The 27,400-nt window shown below is 51.6% G+C and overlaps 2 protein-coding genes across 10 annotated transcripts; both read right to left on the reverse strand.

Annotated features, from left to right (window-relative positions):
• Positions 1-132: 132 nt before the first annotated feature.
• ARMC7 (armadillo repeat containing 7) lies at positions 133-2,853 on the reverse strand. 2 transcript variants are annotated; one of them, XM_009474122.2, is made up of 3 exons: positions 2,397-2,839; positions 2,157-2,300; positions 133-1,169 (listed from the first exon to the last, which is right to left on the reverse strand). In XM_009474122.2, exons 1-3 carry the CDS (start codon positions 2,461-2,463, stop codon positions 832-834), a joined length of 549 nt encoding a protein of 182 aa, XP_009472397.1. In that variant the 5' UTR covers positions 2,464-2,839; the 3' UTR covers positions 133-831. The 2 variants fall into 2 exon arrangements, with proteins under 2 accessions (XP_009472397.1, XP_087606949.1); XM_087750823.1 differs by having other exon boundaries at positions 2,157-2,853.
• Positions 2,854-3,297: 444 nt separating this feature from the next.
• Positions 3,298-25,729, reverse strand: SLC16A5 (solute carrier family 16 member 5). Of its 8 annotated transcripts, none has more exons than XR_015703123.1 (5): positions 16,467-20,030; positions 12,413-12,556; positions 10,555-11,421; positions 7,014-8,888; positions 3,298-6,645 (listed from the first exon to the last, which is right to left on the reverse strand). XR_015703123.1 is itself a non-coding variant. In XM_087750412.1 (5 exons), exons 2-5 carry the CDS (start codon positions 16,684-16,686, stop codon positions 8,647-8,649), a joined length of 1,473 nt encoding a protein of 490 aa, XP_087606538.1. In that variant the 5' UTR covers positions 16,687-19,961; positions 20,605-25,729; the 3' UTR covers positions 3,298-8,646. The 8 variants fall into 8 exon arrangements, 7 of the variants coding, with proteins under 7 accessions (XP_087606538.1, XP_009472398.1, XP_087606543.1 ...); XM_087750412.1 differs by adding an exon at positions 20,605-25,729 and having other exon boundaries at positions 3,298-8,888; positions 16,467-19,961; XM_009474123.2 differs by having other exon boundaries at positions 3,298-8,888; positions 16,467-16,715; positions 17,615-20,031.
• Positions 25,730-27,400: the final 1,671 nt, after the last annotated feature.

Consider the following 27,400-nt stretch of genomic DNA (forward strand, 5'->3'; position numbering starts at 1 on the left):
GCCGATAATGAAAGGAGACCACGCTGGCTTCAATTTCTGGCCCACGTGCGTAAGAGTGGGCGAAGGCTGGGCTGCAAGTGCTGTAGAGAAATATTTATGAGCTTATACAAGACTGCTGACACAGCATTTAAGGTAATGTTTTATTAAGAGAAGGTTTACAAGACAGCTGTTCTCATGAGCCAGAGTACCATGAGCCCTTTTTTTTTAATCTTCACCTTTCTCACCAGTGGTAATAAAGAAAAACCACTTTCCACTTCCTGATCTATAGGATAGCTACAACTGCCCTGCGCAGCGATTTCCCAGCCGGGTGCCTACGCCACGACGACAGGGTGGCATGTTTAGTACCAAAGGGACACAGTGAGATTGCAAACTGCCGGGGCAGGGAAACACCTTCTCTCTTCTGCAGGAGCAATAACATTTATGTGACACTTCAAAGTCACTTGAGTTGGCACTGGAGAGGAGAGCTGCAGCAGAACCAGCCAGGAACTGGAGGGGATATGAGCTGCCCAGTAACCCACGCAGAAACCCCCCTAGCTGCTGGGAAGGGTTATTGGTGCAAGCCGGGTGCTGGGCTGCACTTGGCAACCTGCGCTCTGACACCCGTGACCTGTTTTATTTTAAATATTTGCTTGCAGTTTTAGCTGCGTGCTTGGCCTGACTGGCATGGTAGCGCTGTACCCTCCTCTATTAACTAAAACCAAGCGCTGGTACGGCCACTTTCCCTCTTTAATGTTGTTCTTGACACACTCTTGACCTGCTGAGCAGAAAGTGGAGGCCTGGGAAAACAGAGGGAGGTCTCCCTCTCAACAGCGCCGCGCTGCTCGGGCAGCTTCAGTCCTTGGGGAGAGGAATCCCCACCGCTGTGTGTTTGCTCAGATTCCTGGCCTCCTCCACTTGCAGCGGTGTGCAGTAATCCTCCAGGAAGACGGTTGCCAGATTGCTCAGCCTTCTGCTGGCTGAGAGAGAGAAGCGAAGCATGCACTCCACCACCGGGAGAGCCGTGGTCTGCTGGCGCGACTGCGGCGTTGTCAGGTACATCAGCGTCGTGACTGCCGACATGACCGTCTCCTCGTTGGAGCTGGAGAGGCAGTTGATGACGGGCTCTACCCCGTTTGCCTCCAGGATGTAGTCTTTGTTAGTTTTATCCAGGCACAGGTTACAAAGACCGCCTGAAACAGCAAGAGAAAATGTCCGACACGTGCAAGACGGACTCTTCACACCCTCATCTTCTTCATACTAAGATTCAAATTCACTGCTGATCCCTTTTTTCTCATACAGAAATAAGCATCCAGATTTTCTGTGAGATTTGGATGGAAAATTCTTAACAGCTTATTGGGCAAGGTTTTCTTGATTCTTTCCAGAGATTTTCCACCAGAACATTCCTCCTCCTGTATGTCATTAGAGGGCACTGTACTACTGGACATAATGTCTTTCACAGAACAAATTCCAGTATCGCTTAACCCTAAGGGAGGCTACAAGCCAGCAGTTTACTGCAGGTGTGTTAGAAAAAGAGCGAACAGAGGTAACAGTAGTGGCCAAGAGGCACACAATGTTTGTACTTGAGGCTTTTAAGATGCAGCCATTCCCTGCTGTAGCTCAGCCACAAACCTCAAAAATCAAATATATTTACCACCATCTCATGGAATCACTCACAATTAGGATCTGGCCCCTTAGCTTATGTTCAGACCATGACGTATCATTATAAGGCAGTTCCTCAGAGGGCTTATTAAAAAATTTCAAGTAAGTATTCTAGAAGACTGCTTGGCAATAGTAGAATGATAACATTTGACCTGTTCATGATACAGGGCAACAATTTATGTATTAATGACTGCTTCTCCATAGGAGAGATTTTGTTAAAGTAATCCATCTAGTGTTTACTTGGTCTTTTTAAGAAAAAAACCTTTCCAGAAAGCATCTTTCAAGCACAGCAGCTGTATTAGATTGAAGGGGAGGTACCTGCCTCCTACCTCTCACCCCATTCCACTCGTTCTCCGCTAAACGAAGCCTTATCAGCACAGCGAAGCCTTATCAGCACCGCAGGGATAGCACAACTGCTATCTGCCTCTCGGGGAGGAGACTGACGGCCAAACCGAGGTGCCAGGCCCGGCGCCCCGGCCTGCCGGCCCCTTACCAGGGCGGTCAGGTGCAGTCCTTACCAATTGCAAACTCCACGAGGGTCTCGCTGTCTTCGGTGAGCGTATCGAGGAACAGATCCAGGACCTGAAGTTGCCGGAGGTACTCGTAGTTTTTGGGATCGTAGGCGAAGTTGGCCAGGTTGGCCAGTACCTGCTCCTTGGCCTCTGCAACGGAGAAGCACTGGGTGCGTGAGCAAACGCGTTCAACGTGTATCAGCGCGTACATCAGGAGTACCAGCGAGCAGCAGCGCCCGGGGTTACCTGGGCTGTCTGTCACCTGGAACTCGGTGACGAGGGCCTGCAGGTACTCCAGCCGCCCCAGCTCCATCCCGGCCCCAGCAGCGACGCGATGCCCCAGGCTCAGCCGCTGAACCCCCGCAGGCGCCCCGCGCTCGGCTCTGCCCTCCCCCGGGAGCCCCGCGGTGGAGCCGGGGCGCGGGCGGTGCCCGCTCAGGCCGAGGCCGAGGCCGAGGCCGAGGCCTCCCCACGGCCGCGTCCCGCGGGGCGCGGAGCCACCGGCGGCCTCAGGGCGGGACGGGCCCGCCCGCCGCCATCTTGTGGGCGGGGAGCGGCCGAGCCCCGCTCTCCTCAGGCGGGCGGCGGCTCCTCCTCCTCCGCGGCCGGCGGCTCCCGGCCGCTGCGGGCGGCGTGCGGGGCCCCGGGGCGGCTGCTGCGGGGCGAGGCCGGAGCAGAGGGCGAGGCGGGCGGCTGCCGAGCGCGGATCCCGGGCGGGGCGGCAGGGAAGCCGCCTTGCGGCGGTGCTTCCTTCCCCGCGGACCGTGTTACCGGTTACCGATCCCTGCAAATAAACGAGCGTGCGTTGTGGTGTTGCGCTCTGTATTTCGCTGTATGGCAAAACGTGGATATTTAAACGCTTTGCTCTGGAAAGGAGCTAACCTGCCCTCACCCACTAGCTATTTACTCCAAAAATTTTCACATCTGTGTGTGTTTTCCTGCTCAATTTCAATAGCCGCCCTTCAATTTCAGTACCGCTGGCCCTCCCGGCTCTCCAGAGCGGGCCGCCATGGCGCTGCTCGGCGTGGGGAGAGCCCAGCCGCTGCCCAGGCCGCGGCTCTGCCGCCCGGGTCTGGGCCCCCGCGCTCGGCGTCTCTCGGGACGGTGGGTGCTCGCCGTGGCGAAATAGGGGATGCGGGGCCGGGAAGGGGACGGCTGCGGCGGCACGGAGGGCAAGGGCAGGGAGCGATGCTGGAAGGAATAAAGGTTTTCGCTTCAGTTTTAATATGGGATTGCGGCTCACGGGGTAAAGGACAATGGAAAGAGATTTTTTACCTTTTGTAAAAAGGCAAAAGGATTCAAAGCCGAAGGAGAAGGTAAAAAGAAGGCAGAATACGTGCACGGTAAGATAAATTACCTGGGGAGAAAAAATGAAGCCAAGAAGGAGTGAATTAAAAGAGCAGCAGGTAATCCCACCCTGGCTGTACAATGCCCTGGCCTCAGCACAAAGCAGAGCAATTACATGATGCTGAAGTAGCCCAGCTCCAGAGAAACCGCTGTGATTATGAGCACTGCAAGTGGATTTGGCTGCGGTTCGCGTCGTGTAAGTATATAAGGTAAAGGTACATAAACATCATAAACCGGGGGAGTGGACTTTGCAGTAATTTGTGTTGCTTTTATTGAAGCAATTAAATGCATGGAGGTTCTTCTGTAGATAAGGTAGGAAACAGGCTGCGAGCAGATGTCTTTTGTGTTCTCTCAAGTGCAGCTGATTTTCATATAAAGCAAATTGAACGTGGACCGATCCGCCAAATACGTGGCATCAGTGACAAGCGTGTTGGGCTGATAATCTCTCCTACCGCACGGCTGGGGGTAGTAAAACATCTGCCCGTGACCACATTAAATAGAAGGATGAGCAAAGAAGCTACGCTGAATGCGGTGATGCTAAAGCTTTTAACATCGCAGTGGTGTGGGAGGACAGCATGTCAAGTGCTTCTGCCAGGGATAAAACTTTAAGCCAGGCCTGTGCTAGCAACTTCAGCTCTTATCGCAATTATCAGCCCAAGTCGGTAGGTATATGTGTGTCTCTATATATGAAAATGATCAACAAAGGTGCTACGGACTCCTTCAATATTGGAATGTTTTGCTAGTGTATTAACAAATCCCTTTCAATGTATGCCTTTGTAAGTGGTGACATACTTTAAAGCCACATCTGTCATTACACAGAAAGTGAATGACTAATGTGAGAAAGCAGAAGAGAAAACAAAGGCGGAGGAGCTGGTCAATACAAAGAGAAGCGATTAAGGATACTGGGATTGATTAATAAGGGGGGAAAAACAGTATTTAGAGAGGGAAAATGCCATGACTTCTGTTCGTAAGTGCTAGATCCGACTGACCGGTCGGTGGGATTTTGCATGCACAGAAGCAGCAGGACCTTTGTTCCCCGGAGCGGTTTCGCAGAGCAGCGTTCAGAAGAGGCTGGGTGCTCTGCTGGCTGAGGTTCAGGTGCTGCGTCTCCAGGCCACGCTGTTCGGTGCGTGGCGAGAGGGAATCGGGAGGAGGGGAACACCTGTACTTGGCTTCTGGGAACGCTGCAATGCCTTTGTCTTGCGCGGAGTTGAATCAAAGCTGGTTAAGAGGTGTGAGAAGCGTTTTACATTTAATTTGCTGTGTTGGAGCTGCCTCCTGGAGGAGTCTGATAACATCCCCTGGTTTTGTAGTCCTCAGAGGTTTCTGCAGGGGTTTCAGACGGTGCTACGACTGCTTCCACGACCCGCTTCGCTACCAGCTGTGTGCTGCTTGTCTTTGTGCTGCCTTACAGCGGGGAGTTTGTCCTGATCATCCAGAAAGATCGCTCGGCAGCAGGCAGCGTTGGCCGGGGTCTGTAACCCTCTTACTCAGGCCGTTTACTCACCCAGTTTTGGCTGTATTGTTTAATTGTCCGAGCGCCCCCAGCACTTGCTGTTGCCGGAATAGTTAGCACAGAATGGGCTGGTATAGCCGGGGTTTTCACAGCTTCAGGGGCTAGTCCAGTGACACTGGTAGCACACCAAAGTGAGAATTCAGTGGATTTTCATTTCTAGTAGTTGTGTTTCTTTCCCTGCAGTTACTAGCCAGGTCTGCAAACAGCATGGCAAGCTCTTCATTTAAGGGATTTTGCATTTCTGAGGTGGTTTAGAGAGTGCAAGTTTACCGTGACCTTTCTTTGGGGTTTTATTAAACTTTTCCAAGGATTACATTGGCAGAGTATCTAAGGCTTTTAAGGATCATGATCTTGCAATATTTCAGCGTGAACCTCCTGGTGAATGTTTCGCTGCGCTGAGGACAGGTGCTCCTTGCAAAAACGCTTAGCTTGCAAGGTTAATGACACTTTAAATGATAAAGGGAGCAGGAGGGGTAAGAGGTGACCAGGCGAGCGAGGGACATCTATTTCTGGTCAACTTTTCTTGCTCTGCTGGCTTTCAGAGGTTTGTAACCTGCCTGAGGTATTAGTGTTTGTCCATAATTAAAGCCAGGGCTATTTTACCATCTGTAGGTGTTAAAAAAACCCGCTTCAGGGTGGTGGTGGTAATTAAGCTGTGGTTGCCTTGCGTAATGGGACAACCTTAGACTAATGAAAGGAACTTTTATTGCTTATTTTTCTTCTGGGCCTCAAGATTCTTAAGGACTGAGTGTTACCGCTCCTGTACGATTGCTCGGAGGGGGAATATTTCTTATACCGCCGCATGCGCAGTAGGCCTGGTCCCTTCACTTACGCTTTACAGAGTAAAGCTCACGGCAGCTTGGAATTCAGGTTGAAAAGAGAGAGAGGAGCGGAGAGCCGTGGAACAGGACAGGAGGGGGTATTTTTCTCCATTATGGAAGCTCAGACATCTTATTTACCAGTGGAAACACAGCCTAACATGTCAACTCTTCTCTCTCCAAGATTTGTTTCCAACCTGCGGGTTGTGGATTGCTTCTAAAGGGTCTGTGGGAAGTAACCAGGGGAGGGAGCCCAGCTTTCAGGCAGCTTAAATGCTGTAAGGCCGCTAGAAAGTTTTTAGTCAACACATTGAGAAAAGTTAAAATAAAGGATTGGTGAATTCATGGTTTTTCTTCCCAGAAACATCTCTCTGCCTCTGCAAATAAGTCCCAGTGACGCTGGTGCTGAGTCTGGGAGTATCAAAAAGCAGTTCTATAAAGCACTCTCCTAGCTTGCCATCCTAAATTACCTTGCACTGCCGTGCCCAGATAAGAAATAGTCAAAAGAGGTTTCTTTGCCATGGCGTAGGAGGAGCTGAGCTCTGGGCGTCAGCTTCAGCCGGCGAGCACCTTTCCCTGTGTCTCGCAAGCATGCGTCAGACCATGCATTTGCTTGCTCACGAGCCAGCTGGAGCCAAACCACTGCAGACAGAGCCCTTGGCTCCACGCAGGAGAGGCATCCTATGGCTCCTTCAACTAACCTCTGTTTTCCTGGGAGGAATTTTGATGGGTTGTAGCTTACACCGTATCTTGCCTGTTTTGCCCCGGACATTTGTAGCAGCAGGAGGATTTGGGACAACGTGACCCCGTGTTTCTGGAAGAAAACAGAAAGGGAATGCAGAAAGGTGAACAGAATTTAAAATTTAAGAATTACGCACAGAAAAAAATGGGAATCTGTTCAGCCGCGTAGCTGGTTTATTCGCAATAGCTAGAAGAGCTTCGGGACTTGATCTCTTTTCATTGTTTATTTTTTTTGGAGGGGGAAAGCCCCACCTTTTTCCTAGGAACACAGCCGTCGTTGTTTTGGTAAGCTGAGAAGCACCGGTCGCTGTTTACTTTGTAGTTATGGACTATGTAAGCATTACACAAGTTAATAAGCACGTGTGATGAGAGATCAGATATGTATGGCTGCCACTAGCCATTTTTTTAAGTATATGTTTGATGAGGAAATGCAAAGCCTACTGCTTCAGTGATCCTGGAGCAGCACTGAAATACAGATACTGCTGAGTGGTAGGAGCAGGAACCACTCCGAAGGGCTGATCCTCTTCAACCCTAAAACCCAGCTGGGAAGCCGTTGTAGTCTCTGAAGACCTTGGAGTCAGTTTTCCAGGGCTTTCATCCAGCATGGGTTTTTTTGGTTGCTTCGTCTATTTTGTCTGGGAAGCCCACAGCGCTAATGAAAACTGGTTTTGTAGCTAGGAATTTGATATAACGGTTCTCAAGATAAGCCCTGCCGTTGAGTTGAAAGCTGTTACTGCTTCCATTGCGCTCCCATTTTAATGCTTCCGTCTTTCTGATGGTTCTAATGTGCGGAGTAGTCTTCCCCCGCGGTGCTTTGTGAGCTCTCCGCTGCTGTCAGATCAGGAGCGATACAGAAAATAAACAGTCAACAACTCCAACCGATGCCGAGGGAGCCCGGGGTTGATGCAGGTCTCATCTTGGTACTCACCAGTGTAAGTCCCAGGAGCGCGGTAAGAAAAGCCAAGGCTGTATGGCTGTGAAAGTCAGTAACGCTGGCTCTTCTCAGTATGCTTTTCTCCACAGATTTATTTGTAAGTTATACTTGTGTTTATGAGAAATGTAAGTTATGCTTGTGCAAACTTCTCGATAATGAGAATGCTGGTGTAATTAAGTCTGAGAGTCTAAGACTAAAGAGCTAAATTAATTTACACAAGGGGGAATGACAGTGGCTTTGAATTTGGCCCTATATAAGGATGCATACACTTATTCTCAGGTCTAGTAACACCTTCCCTGCCCTCTCCCCCCAGAATAAGTCCCGGTTAATGCTGGAAAGAGGTGTATTTACAGAAGCCATGAGTCCTGTTTTATGATATATCAAGAAGCACTGGAGATATCACTGGTTATACAAAGGAGGCACTTTAAGGTTTGGGTTTTTTCCTTTTTGATGCTCTGGCGTTGAAACTTTGAGGCTTTGAAAATGTCCTTGGCATGAAGAACTCATACATACACCTTGCAGGAGAAAATACTTGATCTTAGTAGAGACTTGGCCGAGTTCTGCAACCCATGCAGCGGCCTCCCTACAATATTGAGAGATGTGGAAAATAATAACACACTTCTTGTGGAAAGTGTTTGTCTTGCCACCCCCAGCATAGGAAGCAGCCAGAAAACTTCATATAAGTCTGCACCAAAATTGCATGTTCAGATGAGGCAATAATACTTCTTTGTGAAAGAACTACCATCGTGCATAGCCTTTAATACGTACTGTCCAGTGCTACCAACCGAAATGTGTATGAAATCCCAGTGACTTCTTAAAGGCACTGACTTAAACCGATGGAACCGACGGAGCTTTTGTCTCTCCGCGCTGGTTACCATGGCTGTTATCCCGTGGTTTGCTTTAGGAAGGCGCCGTTCCCTTTGGCTGGCGCTGGGTGCTGGGCGCAGCCTGCGGGCTGGACCGGGAGCCGGACGCGGCCCCGCGCAGTGGGAGTGCAGGGCGGGAGGATGACGACAGTTGTGGAAAGCAGACGCTTGTTTTCTCATCTGCCATCAGTGCTGGCCCTTGTCTAGGTTTGTACAGGGCGGCTAATTCTTTCTGTTCCTCTTTTTTTTTTTTTTTTCCTTCTTTTCTTTCTCTTCATATGCTTGTGATGTACACAACTGCTGGTGGGGACTGACTCTCAGACTGTGGTTCAGTTGGCGTTTCGCTGTATTGATTTCTGGAGGGATTATCCAAAGGTGCTTTTGAAGCCTCTTTCAATCTGTTTTTCCTTTCCAGAGCGCAGAAGCTGAGCCCCATGAATAATGCAGCTGATATCAGGAGGAAACTGGAGTTGTAGAAGACATAGTGGAAATCACTAGTTAGGTCCACCAGGAGACCTGAAATAGAAGCCACAGCTTAGTCGAAGAGAAGTTGCATACTAAAGGCAACGGGGTGACACTTACATAAATGTTAAACCTAAATCATTCATCAAACTGCCATATACAAAAAAGCATTCACAGATGAGTTAAGTTCTCTCCGCTAGATTCCAGGGTTTGTTTAGGTTTTTTTGTGGTCGCCGCTCAGGTGATGTTTCTGCTTCTGTATAAAGTATTTCTCAATACACAGAAAAATCAGGAAAGGAAGGAAATTGTAACTTTTCCCCAACCCGCCGATTCATTTTGTTGGCTCAGCAGAGGACCCCTGTGCCCCTGTCACTCACTGGATTTTGTCGTGAGTGACCCTGTGACATCCCAGGTCAGAAAACAGAAGAAATAAATGGAGAAATCTCTCAAAAATCGACATGTTAGGGTCTCTAAACTGAAAACTTATCTCTAATAGTGTGTAATCAGGGAGAGGAGAATTCACAGCACAGCAAGCATTATAACTAACATGAAGTGCCCTCAGCGTCAAACATTTAGAAGCGTGATATATCAAATGAGTAATTTAACACTCATGTTAGAGATGGGAAGGCGATACTCAGGTCAAATATATAATGCCTTCTCTATAGGCTGCTTATTTATATGGAAATACGGGAATGTTTGTTTGCTTGTATTCTTCAGTAAAGACTGATGATGTTTCTTTTCATAGTGCACTTTTCTTTAGCAGATTTTAGGACTGCAAATAGAAATGGAGCTGCTTTTCCTGTACTTGGTTTTGCCCAACGGCCACTCCTATCAGAGATGTCCAAGAAAAGACCTTTTTTGCACTTTGAGAGAAGTGACTGGCACGCTTTTGGCCAGGGAATACCATGGAACGTGGTGCATGTTCTCATCCCATTCTTAGAACAGGCCCTGTTTCCCTGCTGAATGGCACGCAATTCCTTGTCCGCAGAAGAGAGCTAAAGCCTGCGTTGAAGCTTCGTGCTCAGGTTCACGTTTCTTGCTTGCTAGCCTTTTGAATTTGCTGCTGTACTGCAGGAGCAGGTGCGTCTTGGGCAGGTCACTTAGTGGCATTTGGAGTGAACTGTGACATCTGTGAATAATTTATTGGATTGGGGGTCATAACTAGCTCCTTTCTTGTCTCCAGAGAAAAATTAATACCCTCTAGAACTCAGAAAGAAGAGTGAACAGAAGCTTTTACTATAAGGCTTTTGAATAATGTAGAGATGGTAATAATGCCGATCACAGTTCACTTGTTTAATGGGCTGTTAGCAATTCCTTGAGACTTCACAGCTAAAACAATGCACACTAGCAGAGCAGTGAAATAGTTCATGGACAGCAAGATCCTACCACAGGAATTCCTCTCTGTGTCTTGCCTCTCTCTGGAACAAAGCCCTCCTCGCTCCCGTCCCGATCCAAGCTGCCTACCAAGCGGGTAACTTCTTCACTGTCCGCTGCTGCTGCAGCGACACTCGGGCGGCTGCAGAAATGACCCTCCTCCAGCTGTGAGAAGGGGCTGACCCTTCCTTTCCGACTCTGCCTTTTGTATTCTTCCCTTTGCGTAACTCACCTGCCTGCATGGGTTCGGAAACTCCCTCATTTCTCTTCTTTATGCTCCCAAGTACTTGTCACCAGTGTCTAAACACCCGATTTTTCCCCAGCCTGCTTTAATAGCATCTCTCACCTGTGAGAGGGGGTCCGATGAGGAGCGTGATACTCTCCAGGATGGTGAAGAGTCCTAGAGCACTTGAGAACCTGTCCATCTCCACCACATCCATCAGCACCTGGAAGGTGAGTGCCCCGATGCCACTCATGGCTATGCTGAGGATGACGCAGTAGATGATGAGCACGCTGAACTCGGCTGAAATGACACAAATGAAATTGCTCAGCCCGCAGAGGAGCACAGCCAGGCTGAACAGGTAGATGCGTCTCCCTGTGAAGACTCTGTGTCCTGAGAGCAGCCCTGTGAAAGGGCGTATGAAGATGTTGATGAACCCGATAACGGAGATGAGGAGGGCTGCCTTGCGTTCCTCCACCCCGTTCTGGATGGCATAAGGCACAAGGTAGACATGGGGTAATGCAAACCCCATCATCATCCAGGCCACTCCGATAGTGTAGATCTGGTAACCTTTGTTTTGACAGAAGATGTCAAAAGCCAGGTACTTCTGCAGCATCTGGAAGCATGCCGTCCTTCTGGTTTGCTGCTGGAGCTCGGGGTGGGGAGAAGATGCTCCATTGGAGAGCTGTGCCCCTTCTGCTCTTCTCCCTGGCTCCTCTGCATGCTTGGGTGACTGTAGTGGTGGCCTTGATGAAAGCTGAATTGGTCTCATGATGGCTCCACAAACACAACAGTTCAGCAGTATTCCTCCAAAGATGAGAAAAGTGTTTCTCCAGCCCATTTCATCCAGCAAGTATTGAGAAAGCAGCGGCCACAGCGTGAAACCCAGAGAGACGCCAGTGGATGCAATGGCATTGGCCAGCGTTTGCCACCGTACAAAGTAGTAGCCCAGCGCAGTCACTCCTGCCTGGAAGCTGAAGCATGATCCCAGACCTAAAGGTAGGAAGGAAAGAGAAAATGACAGTGCATGGTCCCTCTGCTTTGTCTTAAAGGGTGAAAAGAGCCCAAATCCAGAGTGTACCCACAGATGACTTCTGCCACTGGAGCCTGTCCCCGCCTGGACAACCCCCAGTGATTAACACTCAGAAACCCCACACAAGGGGTAAAGAAGGATGTTGTGCGTAAATTAAATTCCGTGTGTTCTCAGGTATACTAAATCTAAGCTAACATTTGTCTGGGGCACGTTGCCATTCCTAAAATTGTTATGGAATTGCTCATTAAAAACTTGGGGTTTATACCGCATGCAACAAGCAGTGCTGCTTCCCTGACCCTTTCATCAGGGCTCGGGGAGTTACTTGGTTTTCTCCCTAGGCAGCGGACACAGCTTCGCTTGCAAGATCCAACAGGATGGGTCCCAAAGTAACCTGGCTGAAGAAATTAATTTCTATGTGCTAGAAAAAAGCAAGTGTTGAACATCAGTCACATAGGAGAAATATTTGGAAAGGAAAAGTTCCCATCTGTTACTTCTGTTCAAAACCAACACATTCTTTTGTTAGAAAAAGATATCTCCACATTTGCCCAGATTGGGAGTGGTGAAATACAAGCCCAGGGAACTTGGGAAGGCCGTTGTCCCAACACATTACGTCCCAAGATTGAAAAAAACCCTCCCTTCTTCAAAGACAAAAGACTGAGAAGCCACTAAAAAGAACAGACATCTTCGCTCTCCATTTCGCCCTCTGGAGACCTGTAGCTTTTTCCAGAGAGAAGCACTTTCCAGTGAGCTTGGCTGGATGAGGTGTGTGTTAAAGGGGTGCGAAGGGCAAGCCGAGCTGCTGTACGATTCCTGCTGTGCTCTGGGGCTTTTGATTTATCCTGTTTCACAGATGAATGGAAAAACGTGAGCACTTAGTCGGGACTCTCGCTATTTCCAGTCTCTCCAGTCCAGCACAGCAGCTGGGTTTTCCTGCTGGTCTTGGATGCTTACCGGTGATGAGGCCAGCTGTTAAGTAAAGCTGGCTGATGGACTTGCAGAAGGAGCTGGACACCATGCCCACGCCGCTGAGCAGGCCTCCCAGCATCACAGCAAACCTGCAGCCAAATCGCTTCACCAAGATGCTGCAGAGGGGCCCTGGAAGCAAAGAAGCAAAAGGGAAGCAGTCAGGGAGGAAGGAAAAAGTTTTGGACTGCTGCAATTATCAAATTATATAGTCGAGAGACCCTGAGGGTTGTCCCAGCAGCATAATGTGGTAGGGGAGCCAGGGAGAGAAAATATATTCCCCGATCCTCCCAAGTGCGCGGTCAGCTTCTTAGCTGAGGGGAAGGCTCCTGTGAGCTGCTTGGATTTTGGCCATCAAGTAGGATTTCTAAGCTTCCCTGTGATGGATTTTAGTTAAAACTCTTGGAAATGGAATGGAGGAAGGACCTTCAAGTGTAATTCTGTTCTCACATGATATAAATTCTGGGAATGATTTGAAAAAGGAGAGGACTTGGATTTCTGTGCCTCAACGTAAGAGATGCGAAGCAGGGTGATATTCCTGTTTGCCTACTTCCACTCTCATTTCACTGTGGCTTTCAAATATTTCGCCACAAAATCTCCTAAATTGCCCTTGGTGTCCTGCTACTAGGTGAAATTCCTTACAAGAGAAGGCAGATTGATGCTGAGCTAGATCAAGAATGGGAGAAAAATAGACGTCATTGAGGAGGATTATTTGAAAATGGCTGGAGAGGTGTATTCATGTCTGCATGGAATCAATCTAAGCTTCAGGCAGCAGCATCCAAGCTGCAGCTTGTGGAGTCTTGCAGCTGTCCTGCAAGTCGTCTTCCCAGGAAAATAATAAGATGTTGTCAGCACAGCTCTTTGCACATGCCTGTCCTGGCATACCTGGCAGGGGTGGGTAGGTTTAACTGTGTCCACTTCCAAGAGGACCAAGCCCAGGAGCAGACGTGCACGCCCCGGTTCCCGCTCCCACACGGCCACCGCAGAGGTGGGAGCGAGACGCGGGTGGCTCCGATGGGCCAGAGCCAGCTCTGCCCTTCGTGGGCAGAAACCGGCCTTTTGTCGCGTTCCTGCATTGCTGGCAGGCTTTACTAGGAAAGGGTTATGTTATTTCATCAGAGAAAGCAATGAACAAATAGGCAGGGAGGTGGGTGCTTAAGGTCAGTTAATTCCTCAGTTTTCATAGACTTTTGGTGAATTCCATGAGATTGTGGTAAATTAGTTTGTTAATGCCATTTAGCATCCTTCATTTTGGGGTAGGAAAAGATTAGTTCAGACCTGCAGACCATCAGTGGGAAACATCTTCCCTCTGCACGCTCCGGCAGAAGAGGAGCTGAAGGTAAAGTTTCTTTCCCTGTGCCTTTGAGGATCCTCAAGGTTTTCCAGGTTTCATTATTTTTTCCCCTCTCCTGAACACTTAAGCTTATATAAGCAAATGCAAAATGACCGTAAGCTTCAGAATTAGGAGTCAATCAGCGAAGGGAAAAATAACCTGTGGCATATTTGTGACCTAAATCAACGTCTGGTTTGAAATAAAACCCACATAGCCAAGTGAACAGTGGAACATTATTAAAATTAGGACTGCAGCTGTCTGTATTTTGATCTGCTTGGGAGATTTTCACCTCAGACTTCAACTGGCCTTTGAAAAAGTGTTCGGCACACTGGTGACTGGATCATTTTTCCTCCTGCTGAAGACATTAAGGGTGGTACTGCTGTTTAACCAACCCACGCAGCCAGAAGTCACAAATTGAACACTCCAAAATAATGAGATTGGCTCTAAAAATCTTAAGGGTTTTTCATTATTTGTTCCCATTAACTTGCTTTCTAGGTTTCAGGAGTTATTTCTTGCTTCCCTGGGGCTTTCCTTTGCAAAAATGGTTCCAACAAAAGTGCTGCATTTGTATGAGTGCGATGCAGAGAGCTGCGTGCGTGAATATCTAGGAGCAGGAGCCTTGCATTCCCCCTCTCGGAGACGGCCATAGGATCCTGAGGTCTCTCAAATGATTCTTACAACAAGTAATTGTTAATCGCTTTCATCTAGGAACATAGCGTGGGTAAAGAGATCTGTTCGGCTTAATAAGTTATGAGCTATTGTTTGCACTGTGCCCTTCCCTGTTTCCTTCCACAGCGCTGCGGAGCGGAGGTTGCCGCTCCTGCGCGGGACCCTCTCACCGCCCTGACCGCTCCGAGGATGGGCTGCTCTGTCCATTCCCCTTCCTCTTTTTACCAATTTTTGCAACAAATATGCTTTTTTCCCCTTCAGTTCCTCCAAATTAAAAAGAATAAAGGAGACGAAAAGAGAGAAGCACCCGTAAGAGACACCAGTGACATAGCAGAACGCAATTTTGGAAAGGGTTTAAGAGCCTGGCCCACCGCAAAGGAGGTCAGAAGTTGCAGCAAAAGCCATACACGCTTGGCCTGAGAGGAAGGCTTTTATCTCTGGTTTTTTTGTTGTTTTTTCTTCCTGGTTTATGGTTGTGTTACTGCTGCCTGATGCTGTTGGGGGACAAGAACGAGCACTCCTCTGCTGTAACAGCCTGCCACAGGAGCTGTCCCTGGCAAGCAAAGTAACAACTCTCTTGTAACTCACTGGCTATGCCCTGACAAATTCTGTTAGTGAACAGGATTAACATGAGGCTATTCGTTCCTTGTCTAATTTATAACTTTTGGATCTGTTTATTGGCTGTCCTTATATTTCCTTTTACTGTGGTTCCAGCCTCCTACAAAACAATTACTTCGTTAAAGAAGGTAGGATAATGGATAGTTTCTTGCGGATACCACCAGGCTTGTCCTTCCCGGACATGTTGGGACTGAGCTGCTTCTGAGACCGTTCCCCAGAGCCCGCAGATCCCGTGTGGCTCCTTCCCACTAACCACAGCAGGACCGCAGGGGATGGCAGGCAGCACGGGGAATGCCCAGCAGTTTCCAAATTCAAAGCCCCAAGGACACTGCTCCATTCCTGCTGACCTCAGTGATAATTCCTCCTGCAGCTGCTTCCCCTGAGGTCTCTTTTCCATCTGCGCCTTGCAGTTCTGGACCCGGCTGCTCCTGCTAAGGTGCAGGCTCTCCCTCCCATGGGAGGTGGCTGCCGGCCAAGTCCTGCACAGGAGAGACTGAACCTGCCACTGCCGTCACATCAGCGTGAGTCAGGACTCTGCTTTTTTTTTTTTCCTTCATACGATAGTGTCACCTTTCACCGGTATTGGAAGGAGGTACGAACTCAGGGATACGTAGCTCGGATACGTGGGCGTCACTGGGTACTTGGCTTCTTTTGCCTGGTGGGGTTTGGGTAGTCTATCAAATAAGCATGGGCACGCGGAGGGGTCAGCAGCAACACGGACCACTCACTGGGAAGTGCTCGAGCTGCTGGGGATTTGTTTTTCTCTTCTATGCAGAAATATCCATCTGGGTGGGGGACCTGGGGACCCTGTCCTATGCAGCTCCCACATTTTATTTGGGGGGGGGAAACAGTGATTCACTCCACTATCCGCAAAGCCCACCCCTCCTTCCACCCCCCTCACCCGGAGGGTGCTGCCTGACCCACATTCTGCGTGCATCCAGCTGTGCTCACGTCCACCCTGGTGCCTGCCTGGGTGTGCGCTCTATGCCACCGCCCAAGGAGCTGCTTTTAACACTCTGCCTCCGCCAGCAACCTGGAGGAGCTTGGCTTTTGGCATCTTTTCAGCCGTGAAGAACACAGTTGTCATATGGCACATGGAAGAAGATGTGCTCTCCTGGACAGAAGAGGAATCAAAAAAGCACCCAAGCTCCAGCGCTGCCCGCCAGCTTATTCGAAGAGCTGCTACGAATTAAGCTCTCGCTGGTCTGGAGGAGCTGGGCTGAGAAAGGGCTTCACCTTCTTTGACCAAGGATCTTGGTTGTCTCTTAGAGTGGCAAAAGGGAGCTTGGTATCTGTGGACATTTAGCTTTGGACTGTCACCGTCTGCCTTAATGAAATGCCCAGAGAGCCCTCGTTAGGGCCCCTCATCAGCACCACAACCGCAGGAGGTGGTGGAGGGCATTCCCTGTGGCCGTTACTTACCGCCTCCATGCAGCACGGCCACCATGATGGATGGGAACCACGATGTCTCGCTATTGCTGGCCTGGAACTCATGCTGGAGGTCCGTGAAGAAGACGCCGATGCAGGAGGGGAAGCCCAGCGTCAGCCCCTGCAGCAGCACTGCGGCGAGCAGGACCATCCACGCCCATCCCCGGTCCTGGGGCTTGGCAGCTTCGCGTGCTGCTGCTCCTCCTTGGGACATGATGGCTTCTTTCTCCTCCTAAGCCAAGCCTGCTGAGGAAGGTAGTGCGGCTACCACGCAACCCTCGGCCCAGCGAACGGACCTGCGGAGAAGGGCTGGTGGTGTTCCCGAGGCTCCGAGGCACCGGCGCGTCCCAATCCTTTTGCAGCTGACACTCCAGACTTACTCTGCATTTCTTCCAGCACTTCCCTGCCTTCTCACTACAGGATCCTGGCAACAGATTGCTTGAGAAACAACTGCCTGCCCCTTTTCTATTTCACAAGACTGTGCCCACAGCCAGGTACAGGCAGGACCACACCTCCGCTGAGGTAGGAATTGGCCTTACCTCGATCCCGCCCTTATTTTCCCTTTCACCTGCTTTCACGGTACGGAGTCCCCTTGCTGGCAATTGCTAAGGTCACTCAGTCCTCGTGCTGAGACGAGCAGGGAAAACTCGGCAAATGCCAAGAAAAATAGAAACTTCTAAAGCTGCGTGTCGCAGCAGAGCTCAGTGTGAACCTTTCAGGAAAACCGCACCAAGTGCTAGTGGCGAAAAAACATTCTTAAAGCCGTTAATTAATTAGGATCCGGTGACCGCAGCGAGGCTTTTGCTTTACCTCTGGTTAGATCTAGAGGAGCTTCTGAGAGATCCCAGTTTTGATTTCTTTGAGACCAGCGGCACGAAAAGCCTAGCGATAGCGTTCCCCATCCTCTGCACACAAATAAACGCGCATTTAAAAAAAAAAACACACCTTTGGGAGCTGGATGAGCTCAAATAAAGTGCTCATAAGGTCACTGCACAGGGCAATATTGATTTAGCACTCAATAGTGTTTTTTCCCTAAAACGATAGCTACATTCGAGTTTTGTGTGCAGGGTTAAAAATGAATACTAGTTTGCTTTTGCTCGTTATTTCACATACGCCACGGTGACAGAAAGTTAGTTTCATACCTCAGGCTGAGACCAGAGCTGGTCAAACGGAGGGCAGCGAGCGCGTGGCTGCGTGCGCGGCGCGGGCGGCTCATCCCTCTGCGCGCAGCCCGGTCAGCTCACGGCCCACGCTTAGATGCTTCTGCTTCAGTAGCGACTAAAGGCTCTGATGAAGGCTTTTGCAATATTAACCTAGGCATCACTTCTGTAAACAGGGCTCTCACGCCGGCTGGCTGACAGCCAAAACCAAAAAAGGGCCGGGAGCGGAGGGGGCCCGTGGGAAGGGGCTCTGAGATGCAAATCACGGTGGTGGTGCTCAGCACACTTTAATCCTTTGTCCACTTTAGCTGGGCGCAGATAATGCAACTAATTCAAGTGCTTGTCTCTCTGGTGTGAATTAGCTGGATGACAGCCTAAAACCTCTCCCCGGCAACAGCAAACCTGCAAAAAGAGGCAGAAGCACAGCTCCTCTCTGTTCCCAGCCGCCCTGTCCAACTCTCGAGTTCGTCCAGCAGAAGGTTTCTGGCTCCCCTCGCATCTCCCCGCGCGCCTGCTCACCGGGCAGGGCTCTCCGGTGGGGCTGCAGACCCCACGGCTTTCATCCGCCTTCCGCCCCTGGCTGCAGGACACCTTTTACTGGGCAGCCCGACCTGCACAGTCGCTGCAGGGACTCGGAGATGTGCTGCCCAGTGCTGCCCGGCCTCCTCGCTGCCTCCTGCCTGCATAAAGGTAAAGGGACGAGTTTGTTCCAGAGCTGGCTATACCGAGCAACAGCAGCGCCGCAAAACCTTGGTTTAACCCTTCCCGGGGTAACTAGATGGGATGGACGGTGCAAAGGTGTAGGGCTAATGTGTGCTTTTGTGCTCCTGTGGGCTCGATGTTCTCAGGCCACCTGCTCCTGGTGCTGAGCAGTGAACGTGAAAGGCCAGGGAGACCTGCGAAACACGGGCAGATTTTCACGTGCACGTGATCCTGTTGGGAATAGGATTGAAATTCCCAGCAATAGCCACACCCGGGTGCCTACTGCAAACCGCGTGCTTTTGCTGGGAGCAGATGAACCGGCGCAAAGGTGCTTCCCTGCAGCAGCCCGTGCAATGCCCGCGGACGGACGGGTGCCCTGGCTGGGACAAGGGAGAGCACGCTCCCAGGTTCAGTCTGTCTTTCCAGCCGCTCTCTGCCCTGATGAGCTAATTTGCTCTTGTTCAGGTCTGAATGCTGTTTCTTCTTCTTCCAGTGACTCCGAGACACCGGTATTCAGGCCTTCTTGGATTTCCCTGGCCGTGACGGAAGCAGTTGTTTATGGCAGCAGACCAGGAGTGCTCACGCAGCGATTCTCCCTGCTTCCTCCGTGCCTCGGTTTCCCTCAGCTGGGATGGGGGACAAGCAGCTGCCGGGATGAGAGCACCCGGCAGGGTTGCTGGCTGCTGCCTGCAAGAGCAGGCAGCCCCTTGTGCCGAGAAACACAAGGACGTTTATGTAGCTCACTTCCTAGGAAGAGGTTTATATTTAGCCTGCGAACACTGATGGTATCTATGTATTGTCCTCAGTATGAGCTCGTGGCTGGTGGGTGCCTCCGTGGCGAGGAGAGCAGCCCGCTTCTCCCCGGCCGCCGCTCGGGAGGGGAGCTGGCAGCAGGGTCCAGGGGGGCAGCGTAGCTGACGGGGGAGGCAGAGCTGCTGCCCCAGCAATGGGGCTTGGAGGGGCGTTCACAGCCCCGACGATGCCTGCGGCTTGGGAGCCGGGATGGAAACAGAGAAGAAACTTTCTTGGTGATGGTACGTTCGGTCTCTGCATCCCACTGCGTAGCTTGCAGCATCCTCCTGCCGCCCCAGCTCAGCCCCGGCGTCTGCTGGGCATTTTATGAACGTGTGAAATAGGCTGCATGCACAGAGCTGTTTGCTGCAAACTGAGCAGGGTGGTAAACTTTTTGGGGGTCACTCAGTGTCTGTTGGGGGTAGGAAAGCCAAGCACTTCTCTCGGTAAATACCTTTGGAAGTAACGTTTTTAAGTACCTTTTCATCCTGAGATCTTGGCTTGCTCTGTCATCCTCTCCCGGGTAGGTTGTACTCTATCCCAGCTGACTTTTCCAAGGTCACCCAGTAAGCTGACAGCAGAGAATCCAGATCTAGCTCCGATTAAAGCGTTGGCCCAAGTAGTGCAGCCTGGCCCAAGGCTATGGGCTTGTGTCTGCGGGGTGTCACTTGCCAGCAGTGACTCGCAGACCTGAAGGGGCAGGCGGATGCCTGGGGCAGGGCGGGGGTGGCTGCAAGCCCCCCCGCTCGGTGTATGCCCTTCCCGCACCTCGCGGCTCTGTCGGCCAGTCCCGAGCTCCGCAGCCTCAGCAGCAGCTTTGGGACAGACTGTGTGGCTGGAAACCAAAGTGCAAATGCCTCAGAGTTGCAAAAATCACTTTTGAGAAAGACTAGTTGAATTTGTTCCAGAGATCCAGATTAGCAAAGCGTCAGACAGACTGAATCTCCGGAGGAAATGCGTGGGGGTTGGTTTGTTTGGGTTTTTTTTAAAAGCAAGGGAAACTCAGTGACATTTCAGCTGTGGGACTGCAGAGCAGTGCAGGGCAGGGAGCTATTTCTGCTATTTCAGTCCCAAATTAAACTCTTGCTCTGGTCCTTCCCTTGAGCCCAGACAGCCCCAGCATAACCGAGCTCGCAGAGCACCTGAAAACAGATTCCTGGCCTGGGACTGAGGCAGAGACAGGATCTGAGCAGCCCTGGCAAAACCCCCACGGACCAGCTCTGCTGGTGCTGAAAAACTGGGACCGAGCCAAGGACGGGGAAGTGCTGTTTTGTCATGAGTTTCCCAAGCAGCTCCCATAGCATCGCTCCCACGACCTCCCCCTGCAAAGGGCATCAGGGTCCTGCCTGCACTAATGGGTCTTAATTAGCCTGACCAGCCTCATCTGGGGCCTCCTCCCACACCCCCTCCACCCCATTTGTTCCCCAGCTCCATTTAAGCCCGGCTCCTTGCCTAGATAGGCCTTTGATCTGTCTCACCACTGTTTTCTGCTCTCCTGGACTGACTTTGGATCTGCCGGGCTGCTTTGCGCTCCTTAATCACCAATAACGCGGGTCAAACAGCAGGTGAGAAATGCCACTTTTGGGACCAGGTTTAATGACCATTAGCCAGTACCAGGGATGATGCTGCTTGGCGTGGAGATGGGAAATGAGGATTGAGGAGGCAGCTGGCACCAGAGCGTGCGCCGACAGCTCTCATCAGTTCGCAGGAATCCAGCAAGATGTGGCTTGTCCCTGCTCTTTATCCTGGTGGCAAATCTCCGGCTGGTGGGTGATTGCAAATGGTTTGCGTGCAAGCTGTCCCTTGCCCTCCTGGCTGCCGCCGTCCCCCCGGTCGCTGCCGGTGGCTTTCCCAGCGCCCGTGCTTTGCGCAGTGGGCGGGCAGGTCGGCCCCAAGAAGGGCAGCTCTCCCCGCCGCAACGGGGGTGGCTGCGGAGATGAGTCTGAGAAAGATGTGCTTGTGCAAATTCACGCTGGAGGCGGCTCTGGCAGTGGCTCTGGCTCGCGCTGTGACACCCTGACTTGCCGCGGTGCCCTGTGCCGTGGGTTTGTGGAGCAGGGCAGAGGTGGGGGCCGATGCTGGCACAGGGCTACCCGCAGGGACAGAGGTCTCTGCTGGGAACCTGGCTGAGGTTGCTGAGGATATCGGGAAGCTGCTGGTGTTTTTCTTCCATCGATTTCCTGCATTTGTGAAGGTGAGGAGGGTGGCCTGTTCCCTGAAAAGCGGGGCTTTTGAAGAAATGGAGTTACCTCACCATTAGCTGCATGAAAACTCTCGCCGGCAGCTGAGGAGGCGGCGCGGGGAGCGGGCAGGGGGCTGCGTTGCAGCTGCGGGCGAGGGTCTGACCCTGCTGCAACCCACCTCTCCCCTGGGCTGACGTCTGGGGACCTGAGTAGTACTGCGGGGGTTCCCTCTAGCAGATCTTGCCTATCAAGCTCTTAATTGTCATTTGCCTTGACTTTTATTCATGACGAATAAAGGGCTTAGTGGGGGAAGGATCAAGAGAAGCATTTCCCTGCTGGATCCCTGAAGCAGGTGGAGAAGAGGTTGTGGGGGATTGAAGGTGTGCAGCCAGAGCTTGTGGGGAGCGTGGTTTTGGGGAAGCCAGCGGGTTTTTGGGCTCCAGCGAGCCAAGAGAAGCAGCTTCGGCTGTGCCGCTCCCGGCAGATGCTCTGCCATCCCAACCAGGTCCTGCTCGGGTCTCTTGTCCAAGGACGGTTGCTCCAAGGAAGGTGCAGGTGATGCCTAGAACTTGCAACAGGGCAGAAAAGGCGATCCGACAGCTTAGTGCCAACACCTAGGCCCACACCCAGAGGGATCACAGCGTTGGGCATGGTGATTCCTGGAAAAGTAAAGACAGGAGCTCTTCGTCCTGCTGGGAAGCGCAGGCTGCTGTGTGCGTCAGGGTCACGTTGTCAGGGGCGCGCGTGTGGAAACGGCAAAACGCGGCCTTGAGCTTTTGTTTTGTGGGCAAAACCCCTTTGGTTTGGCAAATATGACCGTCCCCTTCTTACTTTTCACATGTTCCTCTGCATTCAAATTCTAGATGAAACCCCCCTGAGATATTAGGGTGAGGATGACTGTTTGTTAGGTATTTCCCAGCCCTTTAGTGACTAATCTGCCTGCTTTTCTGAGACATCTTGAACTCAGTGCCGGGGTGAAGGGCCTGGCTCTTTGCTTGGTTGCCCGAACAGTTTTCCTCATTTTTAGCCACTGTCACTTGAATTCATCAAGATCACTGGTGCGTGTTTTCTCGGCCGTGCTGAAGGACCTGCTGCCCTGAGCTAAATCACAGGTGGAAGGCTCACCTTTCCCAAGGATTTTCCTGGTGACGGAGATGGGCTGAGCTCTCAGCTCCCTGAGGGTCTCTTTGGGACCCATGGTACCCGCGAACTCCTCGCACTTCAGACTGACGATGGACTTGCATCGGGCTCCCATCTGCTGAAGTCTGAGAAGCTCCTAGGAGGGATGGAGGCCTCCAGTAGGAAATACTGATGAAAGGTCCAGTATCTGCCTTTGCTCCTCTGTTACACCACCATCTAAAGGCAATTGCTAGGAGAGTGCAGCTCCTTTTCACTATGGTTTGGAGAAACCAGTGTGTTTCTCCAGCCCTGGAAGGGCGAGGGTATGTGGGGGTTATTGGCCCATATGAAAGTTGGGTTAAACCTTCAGTGACTGCCTCAAAACCAGATCGAGGTGGAAGACCATGGCTAAGGTCCTTGTTTCCCAAACAAGTTACTAAGCTGCGTTGAAAATATCTGCAGGCTTTCTGTCTGCGGCTAGATCTGGCGCGATTACTTTGTTCCGGGAGAAGGCGGGCAGCTAAGTGACGAACTGACCTTCGTCTTTACGCGAGAGCCCGAGGCAGAGCAGAAGAGCGTGCGAGTTGTGCAACACGCGTCATGGCTGGGGCCAGACCTCTGCGCCGCCAGGTTTCACCCTCCCAGACCTGCGCGGAGAAGGGAAATACAGCAGCGGTTTGCACTGCTTTTTGCTGGAGCCCCAGGCTGAGAAGTCAGATGCCAATAGGTGCCTTGATGCTGCTAAAATCCTTTCCTATCTTTAATGTCAGTTCGGGTTTCCTCTTTGTCCACAGACATGAGCGGGCAGGACAGAAAAACAAATGAACTGTGCCCCAGGCAAAACTGGCAGGGGCAAGCCGAGCTGCCGGCTGGGGTGACTAATGGGAGTTTTGCGGCGCTGCAGCGAGGTGAGCGCCAGCCCAGGCAGCCAGGTGGCCCCTGGACACAGCGGGGTGGCCAGGGTGGGCTCAGCCCCGGTGGGAGCCTGAGCCTTTCCTTCCAGAGGAGGGATGTGGGATTGTTCCTTTTATGCCCTTTCCAGTGCAGAAAAGGCTGATAAAGGGGTTTTAAAGTCCCTCCGCTGCAGCTGGGATGGGTGTGCTCCTTGTTGACTTCACTGTGTGGCTATCAGCAAATCTCAGTGATGCTTCGTAACTCATCTTCCTCCCAAGCACCTGGCAAAGCCACCTGGGCTTGTCTCCCCCAGCTGCCTCTGGGGATAGGAGGGCCCAAATCCTGCCACGGGCAGGCACAGAGTTCCCTGGGTGTTTTTGTGCTGCTGCCCACCTCCTGCCTTGGGGTTGGCGGAGCCCCTCGCCCACAGGCGCCGCTCGTCCCTGGGAGGTGCCTCCACATCCCACATCTTCTCGGGGCAGTGGGGTTCGGGGCCAGCCTGGGGTGCCCTGACAAACCCAGCCAAGAGCCAGGGCCTTCACCCTCCGCTGAGGCCGGTTCTGCTGCAAACCGTCCCCCTCCTTCCCTTTTCCTGCTGCGGCGCATCCAGAGCAGCCTGGGTTTTGGTAACGAGAGCTGAGCTTCGGGCTGGCCTGTGGCAACAGCGGGGCCCGATTGTTAAGAGGTGGGGCACAGGGTTCACTTCTTATTCTGGGTAAGGTAACGCACACAGCGCTGCTGCCTATCCCGCACAACCTCTCGCCGCTTGGTGATGCTGGGGCATCGCCTGTGTTTTCTGCAGGAAGAAGTAAAAAAAAAAAAAAAAAAAAAAAAAAAAAAAAAAAAAGATTTTTTGAAAGGAGTTAAGGGGGTTGCACAGCCTTGGATGGAAAAGGGGTGGATGGCACCAACGCCTGGCGGCTCCAGCTTGCGGTTTCTGCAGAAACCGCCGAGTGATGCTTGTGTCTTCTGCAGGGTGATGTAGCACTGTGTTAGAGGAACCGGCAGCCCAGGAGCTGGTTAGAGGTCCCGCACAAAGGCTTTCCCAGCCTACGTAGCCTTATAGGAGAGCCCTACAGTGGGAGAGCAGGGAGGTTATGGCTGCAGGCCTGAAATGCTGTTTGTAATTTGAACTTCTGCTGACAAGTCCTACCTTGTGAACGTGATCGAATATGCATGCGGCGCCAGCAGTGCCAGCCCTGCCGTTTCCATCTCTGCCCAAGATGTTGCCGGCACTTGAGCATGGCTTTGCTTTGGGCAAGTTCACGGGCAGTCCAGACCTGCAGTCGGGTCTGGCACGGAGATACAGGGCTGGGTCAAGGAGGTTTGAAAAGTACCGTCTTAAATCAGCCCGTGCTCCATGGTGACCTGGCTCAGCCTTGGTTTCTGCCCTCTGTGCCCATGAGCCCTCCCCGTTTGGCCCCATGGAGGGAGACTCTCGTCGTCTTCCACCCTGCTGGTGTTAAACCCCGGGCTGGGGACGTGCCAGCCCCCTCCCGGCTCGGTCGCTTTGAGGCTCCTGTTGCGGTGGGGCTGGAGGGGAGGCAGCCCGCCCGCCTGCGGGGCAGCCTGCAGAGCAGCCACAGTGGTCAGCAGCCACTTGTGGTCAAAAGCAAGACTAACTTAATCCCAATTTTCCCATTCTTCACTTATGTCTTTGCTTCTCCTCCTTTTTCCCCATGTTGGGGCGGAATTGTCAAGGTTATCCAACTTTTGGCGTCACCAAAGCTTGAATATCTGGTTTGCCTCCCCGCTCCTTGCCCATCTGCGGGTACCTCCGTTTCAGGCGCTTCCCAGTTGCGATGCCCTGTAAACAGGAAAGAACCTAAATCTCAGTTAATCCCCCAGTCTCGCTAAAAACACAAGCACGGGGCAGGCTGGCGGTTTTCAGGGTGGAGGTAATCCAGCAGCTGCTCAAAAGAGCCGCCAGGGCTTCTGGGCTGATGCCATGTGCCCAGGGCGGGCTCGTGCCCAGGGGCCAGTCGCAGGCTCAGAACACGAAGGGAAGCTGGATTGAAGAAACTCCACTTATTTCTCACGTTCGTTCCATTTGTCTTGGCGATGGCAAGACCCTGGTACCTTTGGTCTCGCGTTGGAAGGCAGAGAGCTGTTGGCGAGCTCCTGCGGCGGCGCAGCCCGGGCCTTTTCTGGTGGAGGAAGGGGCGAAGCTGCCTGGAACGGTCGGACCTCTGCCACGTGTGCTGCTCCAGAGTCGAGCAGGGGTTTAGTAAATGAAAGCCGCCAAAAAAATCCTGTTCCTTTCTTAGCTACTCACGTTTAACTCTTGTATTAACGTTCTGCTTGCTTGGGGTTGACAGCGGAAACGGTAAAGTTAAATGTAGAAGTTGAGATTCTTTTGTATAACAGAAAATCAGAAACATGCTTCAGTTTGCCTTTTTCTCTGGAAGTAACCAATGACTCGGAAATGCTCTCCTCTTGGCAAATCATTGTTATAAATGAATTGGAGGCCGAAGCAGGTACCCAATTTGCACGTTAACACGGTATTTGTGCGGCAAGGTGGCAAATGGATGCAGAGAAAGCAGCAGGCTGCAAACTCTTCAAACTTTTCAAACCCATTTCAGAATCTTTATTGAAAAACAAAAAAAAAAATCAATCACAGCATCTCAACTGTTATTCAAACACATTTAATAAACAAAGAGAAACAGTGGCAAAGGGCACTGACACGTGACAACTGTACAAAAGCTCCGGGTTTGCAGGCAAACGCGAGGGGAGGAGCCCCCGGCCCAGCGGCGGGGCTGGGGAGCGGCTCCGTCCCGGCGCCCTGCAGCGAACCATGCCCCCGTCGCCTCCGCCCGCTCAGTCACCCCTGAGAAAAATCGACTTTTAAAAATGTGCAGAAACAAAGACACTTCGAGAGGTTATTTCCAGTCTTGCCATAATGGGACAATTTAGGCCACTGGGAAAATTAAAAAAAAAAAAAACCCAAAGTGTCATACTCTCCGTTCCCAGGATTAATGCTTTGAAGTGGACCTTCCCAAGAGGCACAAGCGCTCTGGGATATCCAGCAGACCTACCCCTGCTCACCTACCCTACTCGCCACAACCTGCTACCTTTTTTAGAGTGAACGGGACAAATTTCATCCTAATTCAGCGCTAGTTTTGACATAGTTGTGACCGAGTGAAAGGCAATGGAAGGAAAAGCCCTGTCGAGCACAGCAGGGATGCAACTGGTGCACAATGCCGAGACCAGCCTTGGTCTGAGGGTAAAGGTGACCTAGCACAGTCAGGAAAGGAGAAATCCTCCACTGGGAATGTCCCTGCTCTGGATGGACTGCACGCCTGGTCCTAAATATCGCCCGAGAACTCGAGGGTCCAGTACCGGCGATCGGTTATCTACCCTAAACTTGTTCTGTTAAACGTAAAGACCCTGCAAGCGAACCCTAAGCGTCTTCAACCCCCCAGCGCGTCCTTGCTGCAGAGAGCAGCGTGGAGGGGAAAACCAAGACGCAACTTTGATAGTCTGTCTTTTGCATGCGAGTGAAATAGCTGTTCCACTCAACGGGTAAGGGTAACTTTTAGGCTGCCTGGCTCAGTGGGGAGAGTGATGGCATCGCTCTTGCATCAGGCAATCCTCCGGTGGGCTTCACCGCGTATGGCATTTTTGGTGATGCAGAAAAGCAACGAGGTATCGTTTTTATCTACTTGAGCTGTACTGCCTCCCTTTGCAACTAGTGTTGCTTTGAGCTCCGTGAACAGCAAGGCGCTCAGCTGGCATCGATGTGACAAAAGCAGCTGGACCAGTTCCTGTTGCCTTTACTTTGATATTTCTTGACCAGTTCCCAGAAACTCCCTCCTCTGAGGAAGGGAAAGACGACAGATGAGAGTGTTAAAGGGCTTTTTAGGCTGCTAACTTGCATACGTGCGCTTCTTGACTTCTTAGCTGGGAGCACAGACGGACAGTGACCGAGGCTACGAGATACGGACGGAGGAGAGAGATCTATACACATCACAGTGTTATTTGGGCCCAGCCAAGGCGTACGGTCTAATCACACCGATACCATCTCACCACATTAGAAACAGGGAAGATGGAGGGAAGAAGAAGAGCTGGGTTCTTCAGC

The sequence above is a fragment of the Nipponia nippon genome, unplaced genomic scaffold, assembly GCF_047370975.1.
Source record: "Nipponia nippon isolate SJK-2023a ecotype South Korea unplaced genomic scaffold, ASM4737097v1 scaffold_14, whole genome shotgun sequence".
Taxonomy (NCBI): Eukaryota; Metazoa; Chordata; class Aves; order Pelecaniformes; family Threskiornithidae; genus Nipponia; species Nipponia nippon.

Excerpts from the sequence above, each read along its gene's own strand:
- ARMC7 (XM_087750823.1), bottom strand. The coding sequence starts at position 2,463 with ATGGAGCTGGGGCGGCTGGAGTACCTGCAGGCCCTCGTCACCGAGTTC. Across the intron at positions 1,170-2,156 it reads CCTCGTGGAGTTTGCAATTG|GCGGTCTTTGTAACCTGTGC; the intron begins GTAAGGACTGCA and ends TTGCTGTTTCAG.
- SLC16A5 (XM_087750412.1), bottom strand. The coding sequence starts at position 16,686 with ATGTCCCAAGGAGGAGCAGCAGCACGCGAAGCTGCCAAGCCCCAGGAC. Across the intron at positions 11,422-12,412 it reads AACAGCTGGCCTCATCACCG|GTCTGGGATCATGCTTCAGC; the intron begins GTAAGCATCCAA and ends TCCTACCTTTAG. Across the intron at positions 8,889-10,554 it reads CATCGGACCCCCTCTCACAG|GTCTCCTGGTGGACCTAACT; the intron begins GTGAGAGATGCT and ends CTTCTATTTCAG.